The sequence below is a fragment of the Oncorhynchus clarkii genome, chromosome 23 (assembly GCF_045791955.1).
Source record: "Oncorhynchus clarkii lewisi isolate Uvic-CL-2024 chromosome 23, UVic_Ocla_1.0, whole genome shotgun sequence".
NCBI lineage: Eukaryota > Metazoa > Chordata > Actinopteri > Salmoniformes > Salmonidae > Oncorhynchus > Oncorhynchus clarkii.
Window position 1 is genome coordinate 40,176,599 of NC_092169.1, and position 25,772 is coordinate 40,202,370.

Sequence of the window (25,772 nt, forward strand, 5' to 3'; positions counted from 1 at the left end):
CCAATATCAGTAGCTTGTCCTGAAGCAAAGTGTTACAACACATCTGCTGGTACCGCTTTATATAATATTTCTAATGAAATACGTTTGTATTCAGTGTGACTGTCAAACCTCAGATGGACAGCACAAAAAAAATAGTCTGGGTAAAACATGGGCGGAGTCAAACGTTTGACTCCGCCCACATTGAGCCCAGCCCGAATTGCACACTGCAGTCAGGGGTACTTGGGTGAAACTGCATACCAACCAAAAGCATCTCCATCCCAAATCTGGAATGGTAATGGTCCATCTATGGGTCCTTTCCCTCTATCCTCAACAAGGTCTTCAATGTCACACTGCACTCACTTTGAATGAGTCACTGTTATAATTAATGAGTCAGACTGTGCAGCCTGTACTGTGCTCTTGAAATTGCACACAAATAACTACAATCCAAGACTCTCTGACATTCATTGAGGCTTGGCATATGACTAATTTCATACAATGTGCCCCCCGCCGTCATGATTTCTACAAAGGAAACAAATGTCAAAATCCCAAGACACAGCAAAATACATTTCCTTTAATCAATGAAGAAAACCCTAATAATGATTTTTAAATAACAATAATTAAACAGGACCTCAATCCTGTTAATGAGTTCTGCATGACTCACTGAGAACGTCTATTTCTCTGTTAATAAAAAATACCTTGCTGTTTTTATTCGATTGATTCAAGATTACATTTCAAACAGCATGTGAAACATGGTGTTGTTAAGGTGTTCTGTCTCAGACTTCTTTCTCTTCACACACGTCTTTCTCCTGAGAGGGGCGACACAATGATATTACAGCATCAGTTTGAGCACAGAATCTACTGTATGTATCTGTAAGTAATTGACAATTACATTAGAAGTATACATAGCTTTTAACGTCACGGAAAGGTACAAAAATACCAACAATCTATTTAATTCATTCCTATTTTCTTATTATAAAATATTTCCATCATTACTGGGGGAAAAAATTGCATTTGGAAATTTACAGTCAGATTTACAGGTTGAGTTTTCTTTCTCTAGACGAGCTAACAGTAGCTTTTAATAGTCCCCAATCTTAAATGGGGCACTGGACCAAAACAAGGGGCAATTTGTTACCCTTGGACAAAGAGGTGCAGCTACATTTGACAGGTAACTATCAGTGGTGATGTTATACAGGCAGGAGGAGATCAGCAATGACTTCAGTCAAAAAATAAACATTTTGATTTTACTCAGTTGTCAACTGTGTCATACGGCTATAGCTTTTAAACAAAATCCGGACCTCCTCACCAGCCCCCTCTAAATGTATAAACCCTTGACAACGTATATCAAACAGGAAATGTAACTCTTTGATATAACTTGTCACTCTGACATGAGCCTCTCTCCAGCTATTGTCCTGAAGTTCTCAAACATCTTCACGGGAGAGAGTTCAATTATGGCCTGCACTGCAGGCAAGAAAACCTGCCCTCTAGATACAGTTGAATTACTATCACAGCAGGGAGGGACATATTGACACTCAGATGAGACAAACCCATGTAGTTATACTTCATCCACACATGATCAACTATAAGATCATCAGAGCCGCCATTGTGCACAGAACATAGTGTCTAAGTTCATGCTGTATATAGGGCACCTCATGTTAATGTATTGCCAGATGAATGCCATTACAGGCTAGTGATGTTTGTTATGCTACTGAAATAGCCAACTAATTCAGTCATAAGACATAAACTCAGCAAAAAAAGAAATGTCCTCTCACAGTCAACTGCATTTATTTTCAGCAAACTTAACATGTTATGTTCATACAAATATTTAAACAAGATTCAACAACTGAGACATAAGCTGAACAAGTTCCACAGACATGTGACTAACAGAAATGGAATAATGTGTCCCTGAACAAAAGGGGGGGGGGGGGGGGGGGGGGGGTCAAAATTCAAAATCAAAAGTAACAGTCAGTATCTGGTGTGGCCACCAGCTGCATTAAGTACCGCAATGCATCTCCTCCTCATGGACTGCACCAGACTTGCCAGTTCTTGCTGTGAGATGTTACCACACTCTTCCACCAAGGCACCTGCAAGTTCCCGGACATTTCTGGGGGGAATGGTCCTAACCCTCACCCTCTGATCCAACAGGTCCCAGAAGTACTCCATGGGATTGAGATCCGGGCTCTTCACTAGCAATAGCAGAACACTGACATTCCTGTCTTTCAGGAAATCACGCACAGAACGAGCAGTGTGGCTGGTGGCATTGTCATGCTGGAGGGTCATGTCAGGATGAGCCTGCAGGAAGGGTACCATATGAGGGAGGATGATGTCTTCCCTGTAACGCACAGCGTTGAAATTGCGTGCAATGACAACAAGCTCAGTTCGATGATGCTCTGACACACTACCCCAGACCATGACGGACCCTCCACCTCCAAATCGATCCCGCTCCAGAGTACAGGCCTCTGTGCAAGGCTCATTCCTTCGAAAAATAAATGCAAATCCGACCATCACCCCTGGTGAGACAAAACCGAGACTCGTCGGTGAAGAGCACTTTTTGCCAGTCCTGTCTGGTCCAGCGATGGTGGGTGTTGTGCCCATCGGCGACGTTGTTGCCGGTGATGTCTGGTGAGGACCTGCCTTACAACAAGCCTACAAGCCCTAAGTCCAGCCTCTCTCAGCCTATTACGAACAGTCTGAGCACTGATGGAGGGATTGTGCGTTCCTGGTGTAACTCGGGCAGTTGTTGATGCCATTCTGTACCTGCCCTGCAGGTGTGACGTTCAGATGTACAGATCCTGTGCAGGTGTTGTTACACGGTCTGCCACTGCAAGGAAGATCAGCTGTCCATCCGGTATCCCTGTAGCGCTGTCTTAGGCGTCTCACAGTACGGACATTGCAAAGTATTGCCCTGGCCAGATCTGCAGTCCTCATGCCTCCTTGCAGCATGCCTAAGTAACACGCAGATGAGCTGGGCAATTTTCTTTTGGTGTTTTTCAGAGTCAATAGAAAGGCCTCTTTAGTGTCCTACGTTTTCATAACTGTGACCTTAATTGCCTAACATCTGTAAGCTGTTAGTGTCTTAACGACCGTTCCACAGGTGCGTGTTCATTAATTGTTTATGGTTCATTGAACAAGCATAGGAGTGTTTAAGTGTTTAAACCCTTTACAATGAAGATCTGTGAAGTTTTTTGACGATTTTTATGAATTATCTTTGAAAGACAGGGTCCTGAAAAAGGGACGTTTCTTTTTTTGCTGAGTTTATAAACAGATTAATAAAAACCCACTGGGCACAAACTGGTTGAATCAACATTGCTTCACATTATTTCAACAACAAAAATCAATGGATGAAGTTGAATCAATGTGGAAAACTGATTGGATTAGTAAAAAGTTATCAACCTGAAGGAAGTTCAGAATGTTTTCTTTTCACTCAATCCCTTCTAACCTTTTTTTCTTGCTCCTTAGCTCTCTTCTTCAGCTCAGCTTCTACTATCTCATAGAACTCTGCCTCCGTGCGAGTTGCTAGCTCCTCGACGCTCTCTTCTCCGTCTCCCTCCTTGGTGTCCTCGTCCTTGCTCTGCTCCGAGCGGCTGCGCTCCTTCAGACGCATCTCACGGTGGCGCGCCTCCAAGATCTTCTCCCGTTTGGTCTCCCGCTCAAACATCTGACCAAAGACACACTGAGTCAATCCAATAGTATAGATAGGTGAGGAGAGAAAATAGTAGAATAGAGCAGGGCAGGGGTAGTCTGTTCCCAGATCTGTTTGTGTTGTCTGGCCAACTCCTATGATCAATGTCACACCACAATGATCTGGGACCAGGCTAGGGCAGAGATGGATGTTCTGAGGTAGAGGGTCTCTCTCACCGCAGTGGCTAGGGCCTTTTCGTTCCTCTGGAGGGTACACAGCCCTGGGGAGATTTCCAGCAGGGTGGCAGTGCCCAGCTGAGAGCCACAGGCCAGGAAGCGCCCGTTATCCTGCACCCGCAGGCTGTACAGAGCCTCATCACACACCTAGAATACAATAGAACTTCATTGTCTATCCGATGGTGGACATTTTCTTTGGCATGACCATACAAGAATTCTACCAACGATAACAACCCAACACAACAGAGCAGGGTTTCCCAGGGTCATTTAGGCCTGGCAGGTGTTGAGTGAAGGCTGGACAAAGTGTTTTGAGAATACAGACAGGTGTTTCAAGGGACATACTTTTAGACTGAGGGTGGGGTCGTTCTGTTTGAAGAGGAAGTCCCAAACATCTAGCGTCCCGTCCATTTTGACGGTGAAGAACACAGAGGGTCGTACTGGACTCCAGCAGCCATCTGACAGATAGGCCATATGGTATCTATGGCAACCAACAGGGGTCATTTTACAATAGGTCAATATTACAGGAGGCGAGTTGTATGCCAAATCACTGCTTATGTGTATTAGAACCTAAAGAGTGTTATGAATCTATCAGAACCTAAAAAGACTTTGAATCTATCTGTGAAGTAGCTATATCATCTGCTTTATGTTTCAGAGGGACCCTTTACTTTGTCCACATGATGGACGACTCCTTGATGTCTTCGGACCAGATGCGGGCTGTCCAATCGGCTACGGTCAGGAAGTTCTTGGGGAAAAAAGGGTTCCTTTGCAGGGCGTAGATTGGGCCGTGATGACCGCTGTACGTACACACTATCTTCTCTGCCGGGGTCTTGGCCTTGCGGTTACAGGAGACCACCAGCCCTTGCTCTGTCCCTACCATAAACTTTGTGGGCTGAATAAGAAGAGAAAACATCATGTTCAATTGTAGGTCTTACTTTTGTACAAATAAATAATATACTGGATCTCCTACTCCAGGTGATACAATAATATGTTAGGCTGATCCATACTCCTAATTCATCAACAGTGAAACAACAAAGTGATAGTCCAGTCTAGAGATCCTCCTCACCATAGTGGTCTCAAACTCCAGTGAGATTGCCCCCAAGGCATTGTCCAGGTTGCCCTTTTTGTTGGGGTCCAGTACCAGCCTCTCTGTGGGCTCACTCATCTTACGGATGTCCCACCACAGCACCTTATAGACAGAGAACAGGGGTCAACTCAGTCTACTTGCCTTCAATAGACATATTATTACATAACTTCTGGGTATGGCCAAATGGTAGTTTAAGGTCAGAGAAAGTGTACCCCTCCCAGACCAAGAGTATCAGACTTCACTGCCCATGAGCATTTTGTGCTTCCCTGACCTATTGTGCCTGCTTGGCTTGAGAAAGGTTAAGGTGACAAAGGCCTTTAATCAAATCAAATCATTATTGCTTAATTTGTAGGTCTGGCTCACCTGGCCGTCCGTAGATGCAGAGAAGGTATCGGTTCCTGTCTTTGACTGCAACCAGATGACTTTGTAGACAGGGTCTCTGTGGCTGTGCTCTATTGTGGACATTTCCACCGGCTGGCTCCCCTTGCGAGTGTCCCAATAAGCTGCTCAGACAAAGACATTTTACTTAGTGTACATTCACAAACACACATGAAAGCGGGTGCGCACACACACACAAGAGTTGGTGGTCAATTCCATTTCATTTCAGGAAGTACACTGAAATCCCAATTCTCTTCAATTAGGAACATTTGGCATAGGAATTTGGTTTACTTTCCGAATTGACTGGAATTTAAATGGAATTTAACCCAAATCTTACACAAGCACATATAACACACAACTTAATTTCTGAATTTCATATTGAGCTGTCAAAGCCTGAACAATATCCTGAGGCAATATACTTCAATGTGTAAATAAGGGTGCATCCACACAAACACATCCAGACCTGGACTTACATAACTCAAAGCATTATGACATTTCCAATAGAAAAAAACTGAATATTAACTTTAAACAGTACGATCCTGGGGTAAATGGGACAAACGGAAAATAAAAAGGATGATAGACAGTCAGAGTAAGATGATGGCCTGACCATACCCCCAATGTTCTGTACAGCTACCGAGCTGACAGGAACCATGACACTCTCTGGAGAATAAAAGGAGAGAACATTGTGCTGTTGAAGGACGCACCGATCTGGCCATTGTAGCTGCCTCCGACCAGGATGTGAGAGTCTTTGGGGTTGTACTCCAGACAGACCAGTAGAGAGACCGGTTTCAGGGTCATCTCTGGCTTATTGGGATTCTCTGAAGATGCAACAGACGGGATTCAATTGATTACTAGACATCGTAGTCTACATTGATTTTCTGAACAACCAATTAGGGCGGAAAATGTGTTAGTCTCACTGTGACAGCTATTGCAATGATAGTCACTCTGTTAGAAAGAAAAATATCAAATGAAATATATAGATTTACGCAGAAACAGTGTTCCTTTTTCTTCATTCTCCCTGATAGTCACCAGTTGAAGTATCCTGGGGTAAGTAATGTTTTTGGGATAAATTAAAAACAGATGTTGAGTTTAATAGCTAAAATAAAAATAAAAACAGGAAGTATTACACCTACCAATGTCCCATATATATGAGTCATAGCTCATGTCTGGAGAGATGTTCTGGAACCCTAGTGAAGAGTAGGCCACAGCCAGTTTACAGCTGCCATCGGGATGCCAGGACAGACAGGTGGCAGTGCGCTTTATCTCGTTCGGGTCTCTGGAAGATCAAAACACAACAGCGATGTAAAACCACTTAAAGTAGTGGGGACCCCATTTTTTCAGACAGAATTTCTGGGGACCCCATTTCTTTCATAAGAATTTCTAGCGACCCCACCCCAAATCTAATGAGACAACCTTAAAATCTGTAAATTTCTATTTTTACATTAACGAATAACTTTCAATTCATTATATTTTCAAAATGAAAAGAAAACAAATACATATAACTAAAAACATATGTACAGTGCATTCAGAAAGTATTCAGGCCCCTTGATTTTTTCCACATTGTTACGTTACAGCCTTATTCTAAAATGGATTTTATCATGAATCTACACAAAATACCTCATAATGATGAAGAAATAACAGATTTTTACAAGTCTTTCCAAATTCATGTCAAATAAAAAACGGTAAATATCACATTTACCTATGTATTCAGGCCCTTTACTCAGTACCTTGTTGAAGCACCTTTTGCAGCGATTACAGCCTCAAGTCTTCTTGAGTATGACGCTACAAGCTTGGCACATCTGTATTTGGGGAGTTTCTCCCATTCTTCTCTGCAGATCCTCTCAAGCTCTGTCAGATTGGATGGGGAGTGTCGCTGTCCAGCTATTTCCAGGTCTCTTCAGTGATGTTCGACCGGGTTCAAGTCCGGGCTCTGGCTGAGCCACTCAAGCACATTCATAGACTTGTCCGGAAGCCACTCCTGCTTTGTGTGCTTATGGTCATTGTCCTGTTGGAAGGTGAACCTTAGTCCCAGTCTGAGGTGCTGAGTGCTCTGGAGCAGGTTTTCATCAAGGATCTCTCTGTACTTTGCTCTGTTCATCTTTCCCTCAATCCTTACTAGTCTCCCAGTCCCTGCCGCTGAAAAACATCCCCACAGCAAGATGCGGCCACCACCATGCTTCACCGTAGGGAAGGTGCCAGGTTTCCTAAAGACGTGACGCTTGGCATTCAGTCCAAAGAGTTCAATATTGGTTTCATCAGACCAGAGAATCTTCTTTCTCATGGTCTGAGAGTCATTTAGGTGCCAAAACGCGCTGTCATGTGCCTTTTACTGAAGAGTGGCTTCTGTCTGGCAACTCTACCATAAAGGCCTGATTGGTGGAGTGGTGCTGTAGAGATAGTTATCCTCTGGAAGGTTCTCCAATCTCCACAGAGGAACTCTGGAGCTGGAGCTCTGTCAGAGTGACAATCAGGTTCTTGGTCACATCCCTGACCAAGGCCCTTCTCCACCGATTGCTCAGTTTGGCCAGGCAGAAAGGAAGAGTTGGTGGTTCCAAACTTCTTCCGTTTAAGAATGATGGAGGCCACTGTGTTCTTGGGGATCTTCAATGCTGCAGACATTTGTTGGTACAGTTCCCCAGATCTGTGCCTTGACACAATCCTGTCTTGGAGCTCTACGGACAATTCCTTCAACCTCATGGCTTGGTTTTTGCTCTGACGTGCTCTGTCAACTGTGGGACCTTATATAGACAGGTGTGTGACTTTCCAAATCATATCCAATCAATTGAATTTACCACAGGTGGACTCCAATCAAGTTGTAAAAGATCTCAAGGATGATAAATGAAAGCAGGATGCACCTGAGCTTAATTTCGAGTCTCATAGCAAAGGGTCTGAATACTTATGTAAATAAGGTATTGTTTTTTATTTTTAATACATTTGCAAAAATTTCTAAAAGCCCGTTTATCTTTTGTCATGGGGTACTGTGTGTAGATTGAGGGGGAAAACAATGTAATCCATTTTAGAATAAGACTAACGTGACAAATTGTGGAAAAGGTCTGAATACTTTCCGAATGCACTGTATTAGAGGACAACCGATTATGATTTTTCAGCGCCGATACTGATTATTGGAGGACCAAAAAAAGCCGATACCGATTAATCGGTCTATTATTATTTAATTTTTTGTAATAATGACAATTACAACAATACTGAATTAACACTTATTTTAACTTAATATAATACATCAATGAAATCAATTTAGCCACACATAAATAATGAAACATGTTCAATTTGGTTTAAATAATGCAAAAACAAAGTGCTGGAGAAGAAAGTAAAAGTGCAATATGTGCCATGAAAGAAAGCTAACGTTTAAGTTCCTTGCTCAGGACATATGAAAGCTGGTGGTTCCTTTTAACATGAGTCTTCAATATTTCCAGGTAAGAAGTTTTAGGTTGTAGTTATTATAGGAATTATAGGACTATTTCTCTCTATACGATTTTTATTTCATATACCTTTGACTATTGAATGTTCTTATAGGCACTTTAGTATTGTCAGTGTAACAGTATAGCTTCCGTCCCTCTCCTCGCTCCTACCTGGGCTCGAACCAGGAACACATCGACAACAGCCACCCTCGAAGCAGCGTTACCTATGCAGAGCAAGGGGAACAACTACTCCAAGTCTCAGAGCGAGTGACGTTTGAAACACTATTAGCGCGCACCCCGCTAACTAGCTAGCCATTTCACATCGGTTACATCAGCCTAATATCGTGAGTTGACAGGCTTGAAGTCATAAACAGCGCTGTGCTTGTGAAGAGCTCCTGGCAAACGCATGAAAGTGCTGTTTGAATGAATGCTTACGGGCCTGCTGGTGCCTACCATCACTCAGTCAGACTGCTCTATCGAATCATAGACTTAATTATAACATAATAACACACAGAAATACGAGCCTTTGGTCATTAAAATGGTCAAATACGGAAACGATCATTTCGAAAACAAAATGTTTATTCTTTCAGTGAAATACGGAACCGTTCCGTATTTTATCTAACGGATGGCATCTCTAAGTCTAAATATTGCTGTAACATTGTACAACCTTCAATGTTATGTCATAATTATGTACAATTCTGGCAAATTAATTACGGCCTTTGTTAGGAATAAATGGACTTCACGCAGTTCACAACGAGCCAGGCGGCCCAAACTGCTGCATATACCCGACTGCTTGCACGGAACGCAAGAGAAGTGACAATTTCCCTAGTTATAAGAAATTCATACTTGTGTATTGATTTTGAAGAAAGGCATTGATGTTTATGGTTAGGTACATTGGTGCAACGACAGTGCTTTTTTCGCAAATGCGCTCTTTAAATCATCACCTGTTTGTCGAAGTAGGCTGTGATTCAATGAGAAATTAACAAGCACCGCATCGATTATATGCAACGCAGGACACACTAGATAAACTAGTAATATAATCAACCATGTGTAGTTAACTAGTGACTATGTTAAGACTGATTGTTTTTTATAAGATAAGTTTAATGCTAGCTAGCAACTTACCTTGGCTTCTTGCTGCCCTCGCGTAACAGGTAGTCACCCTGCCACGCAGGCTCCTCGTGGAGTGCAATGTAAGGCAGGTGGTTCGAGCGTTGGACTAGTAACCGGAAGGTTGCAAAAATGAATCCCCGAGCTGACAAGGTAAAAATCTGTCATTCTGCCCCTGAACAAGGCAGTTAACCCACTGTTCCTAGGCTGTCATTGAAAATCAGAATGTGTTCTTAACTGACTTGACTAGTTAAATAAAGGTGTAAAAAAATAAATTGGGCCAAATCGGAGTCCACAAATACCGATTGTTATGAAAACTTGAAATCGGTCGTAATTAAATCGGCCATTCCAATTAATCGGTCGACCTCTACACTGTATATATATTATATTTCTCAAAAACGTTATATTGTCCCATACAATAATTGTTTTTGTTCCACTAACTTAAGAGAGACACCAGACACTGGTAATATAGCCTTAAATAACAATATCATAATTAATGGATTCTATGAGGGCAATAACTACAACCATTGTTGTTGTTATGCAAGTCTAACACTGTTGAACGATAGGTTAATAGAAGTCAAGGAGGCACCTGAAAACATTGATGGTTTTGGCTGAGGGCTGCTCCTCGGACTCCTCCACCACCTCCTCCTCTTCAAAGTACTCCTGGTAGATGTTGATGGCATTGTTTTGTTTGATGCAATGCTCCATATTCTGTGTTAGAATGGGAGGAACAGAGGAGGGCTCTGATAAGAGATGGAAAGGAGCACTTGTTATTCTCTCCACCTCTCCCTTTCAGAACTGGTTATTCTCTCCATCTATTAAACTACTGTAGCAGCTAATACATGTATTTGGGACAATGTAGATTTAGGGCCAGTTATAACACCCTTACTCTGCAGACATGTAGATTTAGGGTCAGTCAAAACCCCTAGTCTGGAGCAATGTAGATTTAGGGTCAGTTATAACACCCTTACTCTGCAGAAATGTAGATTTAAGACCAGTTAACACCCCTAGTCTAGAGCAATGTACAGTAGATTTAGGGCCAGTTAACACCCCTAGTCTGGAGCAATGTAGATTTAGGGCCAGTTATAACACCCTTACTCTGCAGAAATGTAGATTTTAAGACCAGTTAACACCCCTAGTCTGGAGCAATGTAGATTTAGGGCCAGTTATAACACCCTTACTCTGCAGAAATGTAGATTTTAAGACCAGTTAACACCCCTAGTCTAGAGCAATGTAGATTTAGGACCAGTTAACACCTCTAGTCTGGAGCAATGTACAGTAGATTTAGGACCAGTTAACACCCCTAGTCTGGAGCAATGTAGATTTAGGACCAGTTAACACCCCTAGTCTGGAGCAATGTACAGTAGATTTAGGACCAGTTAACACCCCTAGTCTGGAGCAATGTAGATTTACGGCCAGTTAACACCTCTAGTCTGGAGCAATGTAGATTTAGGACCAGTTAACACCCCTAGTCTGGAGCAATGTACAGTAGATTTAGGGTCAGTTACCTCTAGTCGGGAGCAATGTAGATTTAGGACCAGTTAACACCCCTAGTCTGGAGCAATGTACAGTAGATTTAGGACCAGTTAACACCCCTAGTCTGGAGCAATGTAGATTTACGGCCAGTTAACACCCCTAGTCTGGGACAATGTAGATTTAGGGACACACTCACACTGCCCAGCTGCATGATGGTGCTGAAATAATGCTCATCTTTCTCCACTTTCTTCCTGAAGCGGATGGTCTGCTCCATCTCCTGAGGATTGACGTCCTTGGGCCAGCCTCCCTCCACATGGTTTATCCCCCTGGTGTCTGACTCAAAGCGCTCAGTGTTCACCTACAAAGAAAGGGCCAGGCAGGACAGGCAGGATTCACACACGGCTGTAGTGGCCTGGTTACAGACAGTCTGAATAAATAGTGTTGGAGTGAAATGTACATAGGCTGCCAGATGCTGCTTTTTATCTCATAATGATGCAGAAGCTGTTTTTATCTAACACAAACTTTGCTGATATCATGACACTCAACATACCCAATTAAAATTGGTGTGTGTTGCTCAAGTCTTGTGAAATGTTTAGGTTGTGTAATAAATGATAATACACGTACCAGGGAATGATAAAATCTATTTACTTGTCGTACATTTTTATGTTACAGGTGACAGGGTGTTAGTCTACAATGTTCACCTCATGCTCGGACATCTCTTGTGTGCACTGTATGGGAATATCGCAAGGGTCTCTCTCAATGAAGTTGGATGCCAGAGAAGGATCAGGGAGGATGTCCACATGCAACTCAGCAGGCCGATCAGAGAAATTACACTGTCGCCCAAACTCATTGCGCTTCTTGGTGTACACATGAACTATCTCCATTGTGAGTGCTATCGGGACATAGATTGGAGAGAGAGGATAGATTCAGATTAGGCTATGGGCCTACTTGTTTATCTACCAACACAAGTCAAGGATTAGTTCACCTGATGATGGAATTAACACGAACAATAGAAAAAGGTGCAGTGACTGGATGTATATTACACCGTACAGGGTTACAGTAACTGCTCTTGATGAAAATAATGAACCCTATTCAAAAGGGGAGGGGAGGTTACCTGCAAGGTGGCAATGTCAACCAAACTGGTGAATGACGAGCTTCCAATCAATCAACATGTGTGTGTCAGTTTGCTTGCTTTGTCTCGGTTAACTTTACAATGTAACCAACTTATGATGGTTAGCCTAAGTAGCCACATTTACAAGAGATATCTATTTGGGGGGGAGTTCAAAGTGTGCTAACATTGTCGTTAGCTGACTAACATTACTAGTAGCTAGCTAACTTTTGCCAGCCGGACGATGCATGGGTAGCTAACGTTAGCTAGATAACGTTAACGGTTAATCAAGCATCACTTGAGCCAGAGTATCATGTAACGTTAGCTATATTATCTAACATGGCATTCTTATTGTTTTGAATGTTCGAATCAAACGACTGTCAATAAACCGAAATCATAATGAAATATTCTTACCTTTCCTCTTGAGGATATAAGATAATGAAATGAAGCGTCAAAACTCCCTGCCGTACCCTCAAATGTTTGGATTTCCCCCACTCTCAACGCAACACAAAAGTAGCAGCATACCGTATCCTAGCAACACATATCACACTGGGAAGGGTATGACCGCCCACACTGGGAGAGTCAGTGGACCAAAGGCTGCTCTGCACAGGAGCTCAGCGTAACCAATAGTCATTGGTGTAACCATACAATTACATTTCATTGAAGCCCACACCTGTGTGGCTAACCAAGTCGTCATAACATTTACCCAAGGCTTGTGGTCTTTCACATCCACTTAATAATGCAAATTTAGGGTTGGCCCAGTGGTTGGAGGCGTTGTCACCGGACTTAAAAAAAAGGTGCACAAAGCATTAACATAATGAAGATACACCAAACACATGAGAATACTAGCTACACAAAAGTATTTTATTAACTTACAATTACACCCCATCTCTGAGGATACATACAAATCAATCACCACTCTCAATGGTTGAAGACAGTGCTACTTCACATGGACTCAAACTGAAAAATAAACCAACATAAAATAACATAACAAACCCCTACAGAATTAAACATGAACTGACAATAGATGAAAACAGAATGTTCATTAAGAGTATGACTATGTTTCTCAAAATGGAAGACAATTATCATTGATCAGGTTAAAACTGATATCTGAACACAATTTCTCCCGCCATGATAGTTTCCAGCAATTTCCAAGTCATGACCAAAACTCAAGTTATGTTATTATTACAATATACATACAACTGAATGCCATCATATAACAACGGCCTCTGAAAAAATATCTGATATTGTGGCAGAGCAACTCGCTCCCAAGGGCTTTATTGGTTTAAAACACAACCCGTGGCACATTGGGACAACCATAAAAGAAAATATGAATACCGTCATTTCTGGACTATTAAGCGCACCTGAATATAAACCGCACCCACTGAATTATTAAAAAAATATGTATTTTGTACATAAATAAGCCTCACGTGTCGTCTATAAGTCGCAGGTGCCTACCGGTACATTGAAACAAATGATCTTTACACAGCCTTTAAACGAAACACGGCTTGTAACAAAAATAAATAGGCTTTTAAACGAAACACGGCTTGTAACAAAAATAAATAGGCTTTTAAACGAAACACGGCTTGTAACAAAAATAAATAGGCTTTAACGAAACACGGCTTGTAACAACATTTTTTTTTTAAATGCAGTAAACAGTAGCCTACCAAGAAAGTCATTGGTCACTATCTTTCTCCTCCTGTGCACTGAAACCACTGAAGTCATCTCCTTCGGTGTCGGAGTTGAATAGCCTCAGAATTGCTTCATTCGATGTTGGATCGTTTTCATTGTCGCTCTCGTCATTTTCATCCGAAGGCAAATTCCCCGCTGAGCTCATGCTGCCCTCTTCAACACGCAGTAGTCCAACCTTTCGAAACCCATTGATGATAGTGGATTTTTTGAAAATGCTCCACGCTGTCAGGACCCACTGGCAGACTTGACCATAAGTTGCTATTCGCATGCGGCCCGTTTTAGTGAAGGATTTCTCCCCACTTGTCATCCAAGCCTCCCACTGAACAAGGAGCGCCACCTTAAATGCACGATTTACACTGATGTCGAGTGGCTGCAAATACTTTGGGCTATCTGCTTTTCTTCCCTCTGAAAGCTTTTGTTGTCTTTTTGCACTGAGTCAGTTCCTCATGCTGCTGTTTCCAACGTCTTATCATCGACTGATTAAGGCCAAGCTCCCGTGCAGCAGCTCTATTTCCTTTTCCAACAGCCAGATCGATCGCCTTCAACTTGAAAGCTGCATCATATGCATTTCTCTGTGTCTTTGCCATGATGAGGGTGACAAAATGACTACCGTAATCAGAATGATGGGAAGTTTGAGCGCGCTCGATTTACGTCACATTATGTGACGGTGCTCCGTTTTTTGGCGGCATGAATCTTGTAAAAGCGGGAAAAATCCATAAATTAGCGGCGTCATTGTATAAGCCGCGAGGTTAAAAGCGTGGGAATAAAGTAGCGGTTTATAGTCCGGAAATTACGGTAGTCCAAAATAAGACAATCTGTTATCGTATAATTCATATACAGAAGTCAAGTTGTTCTGAAACAGACACTACAGTATATATGCGCTTCAGTTGCTGCATGTGAACAAACAATATTTGTAACATGTCTTAGTCTGTTCAAATGATGGCTCAAAACATAAAATCCTGTGTCAGACACTGTGCAGGACTTTCTGAATGGAGAAGAGCATGCAACACAGAGGGGTATCTGTATAGTGTTGGGAGGGCATAGTGTTGGGAGGGCATAGTGTAGGGAGGGCATAGTGTAGGGATGGTATAGTGTTGGGAGGGCATAGTGTTGGGAGGGCATAGTGTTGGGAGGGCATAGCGTGGGGAGGGCATAGCGTGGGGAGGGTAGTGTGTTGGGATGGCATAGTGTAGGTAGGGCATAGTGTTTGGAGGGCATAGTGTAAGGAGGGGATAGTGTTGGGAGGGGATAGTGTTGGGAGGGGATAGTGTAGGGAGGGCATAGTGTAGGGAGGGCATAGTGTAGGGAGGGGATAGTGTAGGGAGGGGATAGTGTAGGGAGGGGATAGTGTAGGGAGGGGATAGTGTAGGGAGGGCATAGTGTTGGGAGGGGATAGTGTAGGAAGGGCATAGTGTAGGGAGGGCATAGTGTAGGGAGGGCACAGTTTAGGGAGGGCATAGTGTAGGGAGGGCATAGTGTAGGGAGGGGATAGTGTAGGGAGGGCATAGTGTAGGGAGGGCATAGTGTTGGGGGCATAATGTTGGGAGGGCATAATGTAGGGAGGGCATAGTGTAGGGAGGGCATAGTGTTGGGAGGGCATAGTGTAGGGAGGGCATAGTGTAGGGAGGGCATAGTGTAGGGAGGGCATAGTGTAGGGAGGGCATAGTGTAGGGAGGGCATAGTATAGGGAGGGCATAGTGTACGGAGGGCATAGTGTACGGAGGGCATAGTGTTGGGAGGGCATAGTTTAGGGAGGGCATAGTGTAGGGAGGGCATAGTGTAGGGAGGGCATAGTGTAGGGAGGGCATAGTGTAGGGAGGGCATAGTGTTGGGAGGGCATAGTGTAGGGAGGGGATAGTGTAGGAAGGGCATAGTGTAGGGAGGGGATAGTTTTGAGATGGCATAGTGTAGGGTGGGGATAGTTTTGGGAGGGCATAGTTTAGGGAGGGCATAGTGTAGGGAGGGGATAGTTTTGGGAGGGCACAGTTTAGGGAGAGCATAGTGTAGGGAGGGCATAGTGTTGGGAGGGGATAGTGTTGGGAGGGCATAGTGTAGGGAGGGCATAGTGTAGGGAGGGCATAGTGTAGGGAGGGCATAGTGTAGGGAGGGCATAGTGTAGGGAGGGCATAGTGTAGGGAGGGCATGGTGTAGGGATGGCATGGTGTAGGGAGGGCATAGTGTAGGGAGGGCATAGTGTAGGGAGGGCATAGTGTAGGGAGGGCATAGTGTAGGGAGGGCATAGTGTAGGGAGGGCATAGTGTAGGGAGGGCATGGTGTAGGGAGGGCATAGTGTAGGGCCACTATCCCAGGCCCTACCATACAGTAGGTTTGTGCTTCACAAGGTTTAGGTCTGAGGTGTATGTGGAAACATATAACTACTATTATGGCATATACAGTATGTGTCGTTTGTAGCCGTGGAGGAAAAGGGACCCTTTGACAGTAGACACTTTCCAGTTTCACTTTCCAGAGTGTGAATGTCATTTCTGAAGTACTTGTTCTTGGCCAATTTCATCAAATACAAATGGGTTGGAGTATCAGGTATCAACAGTCATAGTATGGTCCCTCCTTTTGAGTTAACAGTCATAGACCTACAGTAGCTATTGTAGAACATCTGTTTAGGTGAATAGGGAGTGGTTATAGGCACAAAAACATGCTTCCATTCTTAACATTTAACGTTTTAGAATAAGTTTAATTTCAAAATAGACTAATCATATCATTAGTATCTGAACAATAGATCATTATAAAAGCAATTTCCTGTAAAAGTTGCTATTGTCTCGTCAGAGTGAATGAATCAAGCTAGCGTTTTTAAAAGGAATCATTATGACAATTTCCATTTTAACATTTTTTTTTCTCAACACTACTACTACACAAAGAGATGGGAAATATGATGACTCACATACTGAATTGGTTGCCTAAGGACATGTTGTAAGTATGATGTTATAGGTCAAATGAAATTAAAATATATATAATTTCTCTCTTACATTTTCAAAGGTCTTGCCTAAAACAAATGCTGCAGACAAACCAAAATATTTCAATCTAAAGCTATTAGAAAAGTTCAGTGTTATTTCCAAGAGAACTTCGGCAGAATTTATTTTGACTACACCTTCAGACAGTGGACACAACATGCAATGTGGAAGTGGAATAGTAGGGCTTTACATTGCTGCATTCTCTGGAGACAGCAAGGGAGAACTGAAATAGATTGAATAGAATCACATAATAGAATCATTTTAATTCTATGGGCTGGAGTCAAGGTGACTAAGACATAGACACTGGGCTCTGGGGTTTGGGATGGGACAACTGTGTGTGACACCTTTCCTCATATCAGGCCTTGGTCCAGTCCAGTGAGTTGGACGAGAAGTGGGTTCGTGTAGCAGCCACAAAGTCACACACTGCTGGAGTAGTTGTGTGTGTATGTGTATTTGCCAGTTTGAGAACCCTCTTGGAGATGGCAGAGATTAAAGAGGAGGATGGAGGGAGGAGCAGCTCTATGCCTGGAAATCATTCCCAAAGTGTCTGATCTGGTCCTCAGTCATGGACAGGTATGTAGCCCTCATGCTGGGGGAGTACTGTGGGAAACAGAATGTCACAGGACACACAATTAGAGACAACACCAGGTAACGTATAGAGAATGACAACAGTATAGAAGAACACAGGACTCTTTCAGAACAGTATTTAGCCAGCTAGACAGGAAGAATGGGGAGGTAGGGAAGACAATAGGGTGCCTAATGCAAGCATTCTAACAAAACAGTTGAGTGGACTGGGAGTCAGACAACACCGTAGGCCCCTCCTTATGGACCAAGCCTTCTCAGACAGTAGGTGAAACAGGGGGAATACTGAGAAGGGAAGGTTTACGCCATGCACACATAGGACTGCCGATCTGTCTCTGAATGTCCCAACCCAGGGAGATGTGAGGATAGGTGACACCACCACAATCCCAACAGTGGGGGGAGACAGACCTGACTGGGTCAAACATACAACTGGAATGATGACGGTGATGATAATGATGTCATGATGATGATGATGTCCTGAACAGTAAGGTTGGTAGTTCAAAGCCATGCCATATGTGAAATAGAAAATGCAGTACCAAAATGAAAATGGAGATGAATTAACATTTTATGATTTGAAACGAAGGCAGGGGGAAAAGCAACTGGGAGTCTATCCTATCCTTCAGACAACAGAGAGGTCCAAAGAGGAGCAGAAAACAACTTACTCCGTTTCTAAATTGCTGAGTGTATATCTCCAAAAGTTGATTAAAAAAAGAAGAAAGAAATCAAATACAAACAAACATAAACAACGAACAAACAAATAAACAATATAAAAGAAGCTGTTAGCTGAAAAAGTAGAGTGCCACGCCCCGTAGAAGGTAGGTATGTCCAGAGGACACCACATGACATTACCAGTGAGATCATCACAGCTTCTTGGCTAGAGACTGGTAGTAGAGAGATAGGGCGGGGGAAAACACCAAGGTAAATACGGTATAAAACTCAATGATGCATCCCAAATGGAACCCTATTCCCTATATAGTCCACTGCTTTTGACAGGAGCCATATGGGTGCCATTTGGGACTCAGCATTAGTCTAAGGTAATAAACCTTACATTAAGTCAACTACAAATACATCTTCCCATGGGAAGGATGGCAGGCAGCTACAGTAGATGTAAACAGGCTCAGAAACCCATAATATATGCAATGCATAAGATATGTCTCTTCATGAAATTCCATTAGGCACAGCAGGCCTTTGACAGGAGACAGGAGAGGATAATTGATCTAAATAGCTGCCATTACAAGGTGCATTTATCATGAGGACCAGAGAGAGAGCGAGAGAGAGAGAGCGAGAGAGAGAGAGAGAGAGAGAGAGAGAGAGAGAGAGAGAGCGAGAGAGAGCGAGAGAGAGCGAGAGAGAGAGAGAGAGCGAGAGAGCGAGAGAGAGAGCGAGAGAGAGAGAGAGAGAGAGAGAGAGAGAGAGAGAGAGAGCGAGAGCGAGAGCGAGAGCGAGAGAGAGAGAGAGAGAGAGAGAGAGAGAGAGAGAGAGAGAGAGAGAGAGAGAGAGAGAGAGAGAGAGCGAGAGCGAGAGAGAGAGAGAGAGCGAGAGAGAGAGCGAGAGAGCGAGAGCGAGAGAGAGAGAGAGAGAGAGAGAGAGAGAGAGAGAGAGCGACTGACCTTTAGAGAGAAGTAAAGTTACCAACTATGGACTGACACCTGTGAGATCTTCCCCTGGGCATTGGTCTAAATAACACGCTTCCATCTCATCTTAAATGCATGAACATGTACACTACAGTATATCTATGTTAAACTTCTCTCTCACTGTCCTATTCCCTCTGTAAATAGTCACAATCTACACCTATGTTAGACAGACAGGTAAAGGCACAACGTTAGCAGAGTTCTCTCTGATACTGATACGTCCCTAATCAAACTTTGATTTGATATGTGATCAAACTGATGATCATGATCAAAATCCTAACTGGAAATATGTTATCATGTGGATGTCATATCTTGTGAAAGACTGTCACGTCATAACTCGTGAGAAACCAACTACAACAACCATTTAAACAACTTAAAAGTAACACTGACTTGAGCAAGTTAAGGAAGGCATCATGTAGAGGGAACACTACAAACAGAAAATAGATGCAGAAAAAAGTCCTAGCGGGTCACTGAATCAGAATTAAATAACATAACAGAAATGGTGGTGAGAGAAAGATCAGTATTACAATGCTGATTGACTTGATAGTATGTGGGAGAGTGGCATCCAGGTTGGGGTCAATTCAATTTCAATTTAGTCAATTCAGGAAGCATTCTGAAATGTACATTTCATTGGAATTGACCCCAACCATGAGTGACATCATAAAAAGGACTTGGCCTCTGGGACCCAACGCACCGAGGGGGGCGGAGAGCCTCTCCCGATCAGAGGAACGTTCTCGTACCGCGGGTTTCCCCCGAACAACACTGACTGGTTCCTGAGGAGGGAGAAAGAGAGGGAGAGAGAGATAAAGCGTCTGCTAAACAAACATTCCCAATCACCAAAAATCTAGCCAGTAACATATCAATCTGGGCCAGTATGCCTTCTTAGCGAGCATGATCCTTACAGTTTACAGTTAGCTTTACTTTAGCTTCAGTATGTTCATGCGTATAGCATACTAGACTGTGCATTACCATACAGTCAAAACCAGGCCAGGGCTGGACTCACATGTACTCTGAGACGGGTGCGTTGGACACAGTCTGGGCAGCCTGGGCGGCAGGCGGGTGAAGGCTGCTCTGGCTGCCCACACTGCTGCTGTAGCTGCAGAAGCTGTGCATGTTGGTGGCATGGTGGGAGTCGTGGGTCGTCATGCGTCTGGCCTGAGGGTTAAACGGGTCACCCTCGTCTATATCGTCATAATCATGCTCCCTGGAGAGAAGAAAAAGGGTGGAGTCAAGCAACATAGATGATTTAGTGACTTGTAAGGTGTACATACAGTATAAACACAACGGATGTACTGTACACACTCTGGTTCTATATGTATATATACGGCCCTAAGCACACAGCCAAGATAAAGAGAAGTGGTTTCGGGACAAGTCTATGAATGTCCTTGAGTGGCCCAGCCAGAGCCTGGACTTGAACCTGATCTAACATCTCTGGAGAGATGATAATAGCTGTGCAGTGACCCCATCCAGTCTGACAAAGCTTGAGAGGATCTGCAGAGAAGAATGGGAGAAACTCCCAAAATAAAGCAGTGCCAAGCTTGTAGCGTCATACACAAGAAGACTCGAGGCTGTAATCGTTGCCAACGGTGCTTTAACAAAGTACTGAGTAACGGGTCTGAATACTTATGTAAATACTCCAGACTAATACAATTGGATTTGATTTGAAATGTGATATTTATGATTTTTTTTTTTTACGTGAAAAAAGTCAAGGGGTCTGAATACTTTCCAAATGCACTGTATGTACACTACCGTTCAAAAGTTTGGAGTCACTTAGAAATGTCCTTGTTTTTGAAAGAAAAGCACATTTTTCATCCATTAAAATAACATAAAATTGATCAGAAATACAGAGTAGACATTGTTAATGTTGTAAATGACTATTGTAGCTGGAAACGGCTGATTTTCTTATGGAATATCTACAAAGGCCAATTATCAGCAACAATCACTCCTGTGTTCCAATGGCACGTTGTGTTAGCTAATCCAAGTTTATCATTTTAAAAGGCTAAATGATAATTAATAAACCCTTTTGCAATTATGTTAGCACAGCTGAAAACTGTTGTTCTGATTAAAGAAGCAATAAAACTGGCCTTCTTTAGACTAGTTGAGTATCTGGAGCATCAGCATTTGTGGGTTTGGTTACATGTTCAAAATAGCCAGAAACAAAGCACTTTATTCTGAAACTCGTCTGTCTATTCTTGTTCTGAGAAATGAAGGCTATTCCATGTGAGAAATTGCCAAGAAACTGAAGATCTCGTACAATGCTGTGTACTGCTCCCTTCACAGAACAGCGCAAACTGGCTCTAACCAGAATAGAAAGAGGAGTGGGAGGCCCCGGTGCACAACTGAGCAAGAGGACAAGTACATTAGAGTGTCTAGTTTGAGAAACAGACGCCTCATAAGTCCTCAACTGGCAGCTCATTAAATAGTACCCGCAAAACACCAGTCTCGACGTCAACAGTGAAGAGGCGACTCCGGGATGCTGGCCTTCTAGGCAGAGTTGCAAAGAAAAAGCCATATCTCAGACTGGGCAATAAAAATAGAAGATGGGCAAAAGAACACAGACACTGGACAGAGGAAGATTGGAAAAAAGTGTTACGGACAGACGAATCAAAAAAGACGATCACAAAGAACATTCGTGAGACGCAGAAAAAAATGCAAAAGATGCTGGAGGAGTGCTTGACGTCATCTGTCAAGCATGGTGGAGGCAATGGGATTGTCTCGGGGTACTTTGGTTGTGGTAAACGGGACCTTGAAGAAGGAATGCTATCACTCCATTTTGCAACGCCATGCCATACCATGAGGAAGGAGCTTAATTGGAGCCAATTTCCTCCTACAACAGGACAATGACCCAAAGCACAGCTCCAAACTATGCAATAACTATTTAGGGAAGAAGCAGTCAGTTGGTATTCTATCTATAACGGAGTAGGCAGCACAGTCACTGGATATCAACCCGATTGAGCTGTTGTGGGAGCAGCTTGACCGCATGGTACATAAGAAATGCCCATCAAGCCAGTCCAACTTGTGGGAGGTGCTTCAGGAAGCATGGGGTGAAATCTCTTCAGATGACCTCAACAAATTGACAAGAAGAATGCCAAAGGTTTGCAAGGCTGTAATTGCTGCAAATGGAGGATTATTTGACAAAAGCAAAGTTTGAAGGACACAATTATTATATCAATTAAAAATCATTATTTATAACCTTTTCAACGTCTTGACTATATTTCCTATTCATTTTGCAACTCATTTCATGTATATTTTCATGGAAAACAAGGACACTTTAAAGCGACCTCAAACGGTAGTGTTATATATATATATATATATATATATATATATATAACACACACAACCGGTCAAAGGGTTTTTCAATACTTAAAATAGCCACCCTTTGCCTTGATGACAGCATTGCAGATTCTTGGAATTCTCTCAACCAGCTTCACCTGGAATGCTTTTCCAACTGTCTTGGAGTTCCCACATATGCTGATCACTTGTTGGCTGCTTTTCCATCACTCTGTGGTCCGACTCATCCCAAACCATCTCAATTTGGTTGAGGTCGGGGGATTGTGGAGGCTAGGTCATCTGATGCAGCACTCCATCACTCTTCTTCTTGGTCAAATAGGCCTTACACAGCCAGGAGGTGTGTTGAGTCATTGTCCTGTTGAAAAACAAATGATAGTCCCACTAAGCGCAAAACAGATGGGATGGTGTATAGTTGCAGAATGCTGTTGTAGCCATGCTGGTTATGTGTGCCTTGAATTCTAAATAAATCACTGACCGTGTCCCAGCAAAGCACCCCCACACCATTACACCTCCTCCTCCATGCTTTACGGTGGGAAAAACACATGCGGAGATCATCCATTCACCCACACCACGTCTCACAAAGACACGGCGGCTGGAACCAAACATCTCCAATTTGGATTCCAGACCAAAGGACAAATTTCCACTTGTTTAATGTCCATTGCTTGTGTTTCTTGGCCCAAGCAAGTCTCTTCTTCTTATTGGTGTCTTTTAGTAGTGGTTTCTTTGCAGCAATTCGACCATGAAGGCCAGATTCACACAGTCTCCTCTGAACAGTTGATGTTGAGATGTGTCTGTTACTTGAACTCTGTGAAGCATTTATTTGGGCTGCCATTTCCGAGGCTGGTGACTCTAATGAACGTATCCTCTGCAGCAGAGGTAACTCTGGGTCTCCCATTCCTGTGGTTGTCCAATTGCGACTGCACTTGAAGAAACGTTGAATGTTCTTGAAGTTTTCCGTATTAACTGTCCTTTAAGTCTTAAAGTAATGATGGACTGTAGTTTCTCTTTGCTTATTTGAGCTGTTCTTGCCATAGCCAAATACATTTAAACTCAGTTTTTCACAATTCCTGACATTTAATCCTAGTAAAGATTCCCTGTCTTGGGTCAGTTAGGATCACCACTTTAATTTAAGAATGTGAAATGTCAGAATAATAGTAGAGAGAATGATTTATTTCAGCTTTTATTTCTTTCATCACATTCCCAGTGGGTCAAAAGTTAACATTCACTCAGTATTTGGTAGCATTGCCTTTAAACTGTTTAACATGGGTCAAACGTTTTGGGTAGCCTTCCACAAGCTTCCAAACAATAAGTTAATAAGGTGAATTTTGGCCCATTCCTCCTGACAGAGCAGGTGTAACTGAATCAGGTTTATGGTCTTCCTTGCTCGCACACGCTTTTTCAGTTCTGCCCACAACTTTTCTATAGGATTGAGGTCAGGGCTTCGTGATGGCCACTCCAAAACCTTGACTTTGTTGTCCATAAGCCATTTTGCCACAGCTTTGGAAGTATGCTTGGTGTCATTGTCCATTTGGAAGACCCATTTGCGGCCAAGTTTCAACTTCCTGACTGATGTCTTGAGATGTTGCTTCAATATGTCCACCAAATGTTCCTTCCTCATGAAGCCATCTATTTTGTGAAGTGCACCAGTCCCTCCTGCAGCAAAGCAACCCCACAACATGATGCTGCGACCCTCGTGCTTGGGATTGTGGTATTCGGCTTGCAAGCCTCCACCTTTTTCCTCCAAACATAACAATGGTTATTTTGGCCAAACAGTTCTATTTTTGTTCCATCAGACCAGAGGACATTTCTCCAAAAAGTACCATCTTTGTCCCCATGTACAGTTGCAAACCGTAGTGTGGCTTTTTTTATGGCGGTTTAGGAGCAGTGGATTCTTCCTTGCTGAGCGGCCTTTAAGGTTATGGCGATATAAGCCTTGTTTTGCTGTGGATATAGATTTTTTTTGTGTCTGTTTCCTCCAGCATCTTCACAAGGTCCTTTGCTGTTGTTCTGGGATTGATTTGCACCTTTCGCACCAAATTATGTTCATCTCTAGGAGACAGAACGCGTCTCCTTCCTGAGCGGTATGACGGCTGAGTGGTCCCATGGTGTTTATACTTGCGTACTATTGTTTGTACCGATGAACGTGGTAACTTCAGGCGTTTAGAAATTGCTCCCAAGGATGAACCAGACTTGTGGAGGTCTACAATTTTTTTCTGAGGTCTTTTCTGATTTCTTTTGATTTTCCCATGATTTCAAGCAAAGAGGCACTGAGTTTGAAGGTAGGCCTTGAAATACATCCACAGGTACACCTCCTATTGACTCAAATGATGTCAATTAGCCTACATGAAGCTTCTAAAGCCATGACATCATTTTCTGGAATTTTCCAAGCTGTTTAAAACAACAGTCAACTTAGTGTATGTAAACTTCTGACCCACTGGAATTGCCAAAACTATAGTTTGTTAACAAGAAATGTGTGGAGTGGTTGGAAAACGAGTTTTAATGACTCCAACCTAAGTGTATGTAAACTTCCTTCTTCAACTGTATATACACTCTGGTTCTATAAAAGGGTGATAGAGAGAAAGAGAGTGACTGATTCTTACTAACTCTCCTGGTGATTATGATCGTGATAGTGGTTGTTTTACCTACTTTATTTGAATGCATTGATTGTACAATGCTCCGGATAAGAGTGTCTGCTAAATTACTGAAATGTCATGTAAATGTAATGAAAGAGACTCAGTGGGAGGGCCCCTCCTAACCTGCTGGTGATATGTGTCCATGCCCGGGGGATGGCACACAGCATGGCACAGAAGGCACAAATTGCCAGGATGGAGAAGAGGCAGAGGTAGAGCAGGCCCTCTACCCCGTCATAACACACACCGATCAGGGCATCCAGGTAGTCCTACAGCGTGGACAAAGAAAACACACACACACACACACACACACACACACACACACACACACACACACACATTAGCAGAGCGCAGACAATGTTCCCAGTCTATCTGAGACATGTTGTGTATATATTATATCATATAATAACAATAATAAATGCCATTTAGCAAAATGTTTTTTTTCCCCAAAGGGACTTAGAGTCATGCAAACAGTCATGGAAACATTTGACGCATGGGTGGCCCTGGGAATCAAACCCACAATCCTGGCATTGCATATATACACAGCAGAGTCACCATCCTGTAGAACTAGATACAT

The 25,772-nt window shown here is 43.0% G+C and overlaps 2 protein-coding genes across 2 annotated transcripts in view; both read right to left on the minus strand.

Moving 5' to 3' along the window:
• Positions 1-39: 39 nt before the first annotated feature.
• Positions 40-12,179, minus strand: LOC139381747 (dynein axonemal intermediate chain 2-like). The gene is made up of 12 exons (XM_071125495.1): positions 11,997-12,179; positions 11,492-11,653; positions 10,409-10,530; positions 6,430-6,572; positions 6,001-6,114; positions 5,282-5,421; positions 4,898-5,020; positions 4,500-4,723; positions 4,177-4,312; positions 3,835-3,981; positions 3,416-3,634; positions 40-785 (listed from the first exon to the last, which is right to left on the minus strand). The coding sequence occupies exons 1-12, from the start codon at positions 12,177-12,179 to the stop codon at positions 753-755; spliced, it is 1,746 nt and encodes a 581-aa protein (XP_070981596.1). The 3' UTR covers positions 40-752.
• Positions 12,180-16,769: 4,590 nt separating this feature from the next.
• Positions 16,770-25,772, minus strand: part of LOC139381559 (protein tweety homolog 2-like) — a 211,374-nt gene continuing 202,371 nt past the window's right edge. The window contains exons 11-14 of the mRNA XM_071125194.1: positions 25,322-25,464; positions 20,278-20,478; positions 19,969-20,047; positions 16,770-17,661 (exon numbers count right to left, since the gene is read on the minus strand). Of these exons, the coding sequence (XP_070981295.1) occupies positions 17,581-17,661; positions 19,969-20,047; positions 20,278-20,478; positions 25,322-25,464 (504 nt within the window). The 3' untranslated portion in view covers positions 16,770-17,580. The remainder of the gene's footprint in view (positions 17,662-19,968; positions 20,048-20,277; positions 20,479-25,321; positions 25,465-25,772) is intronic.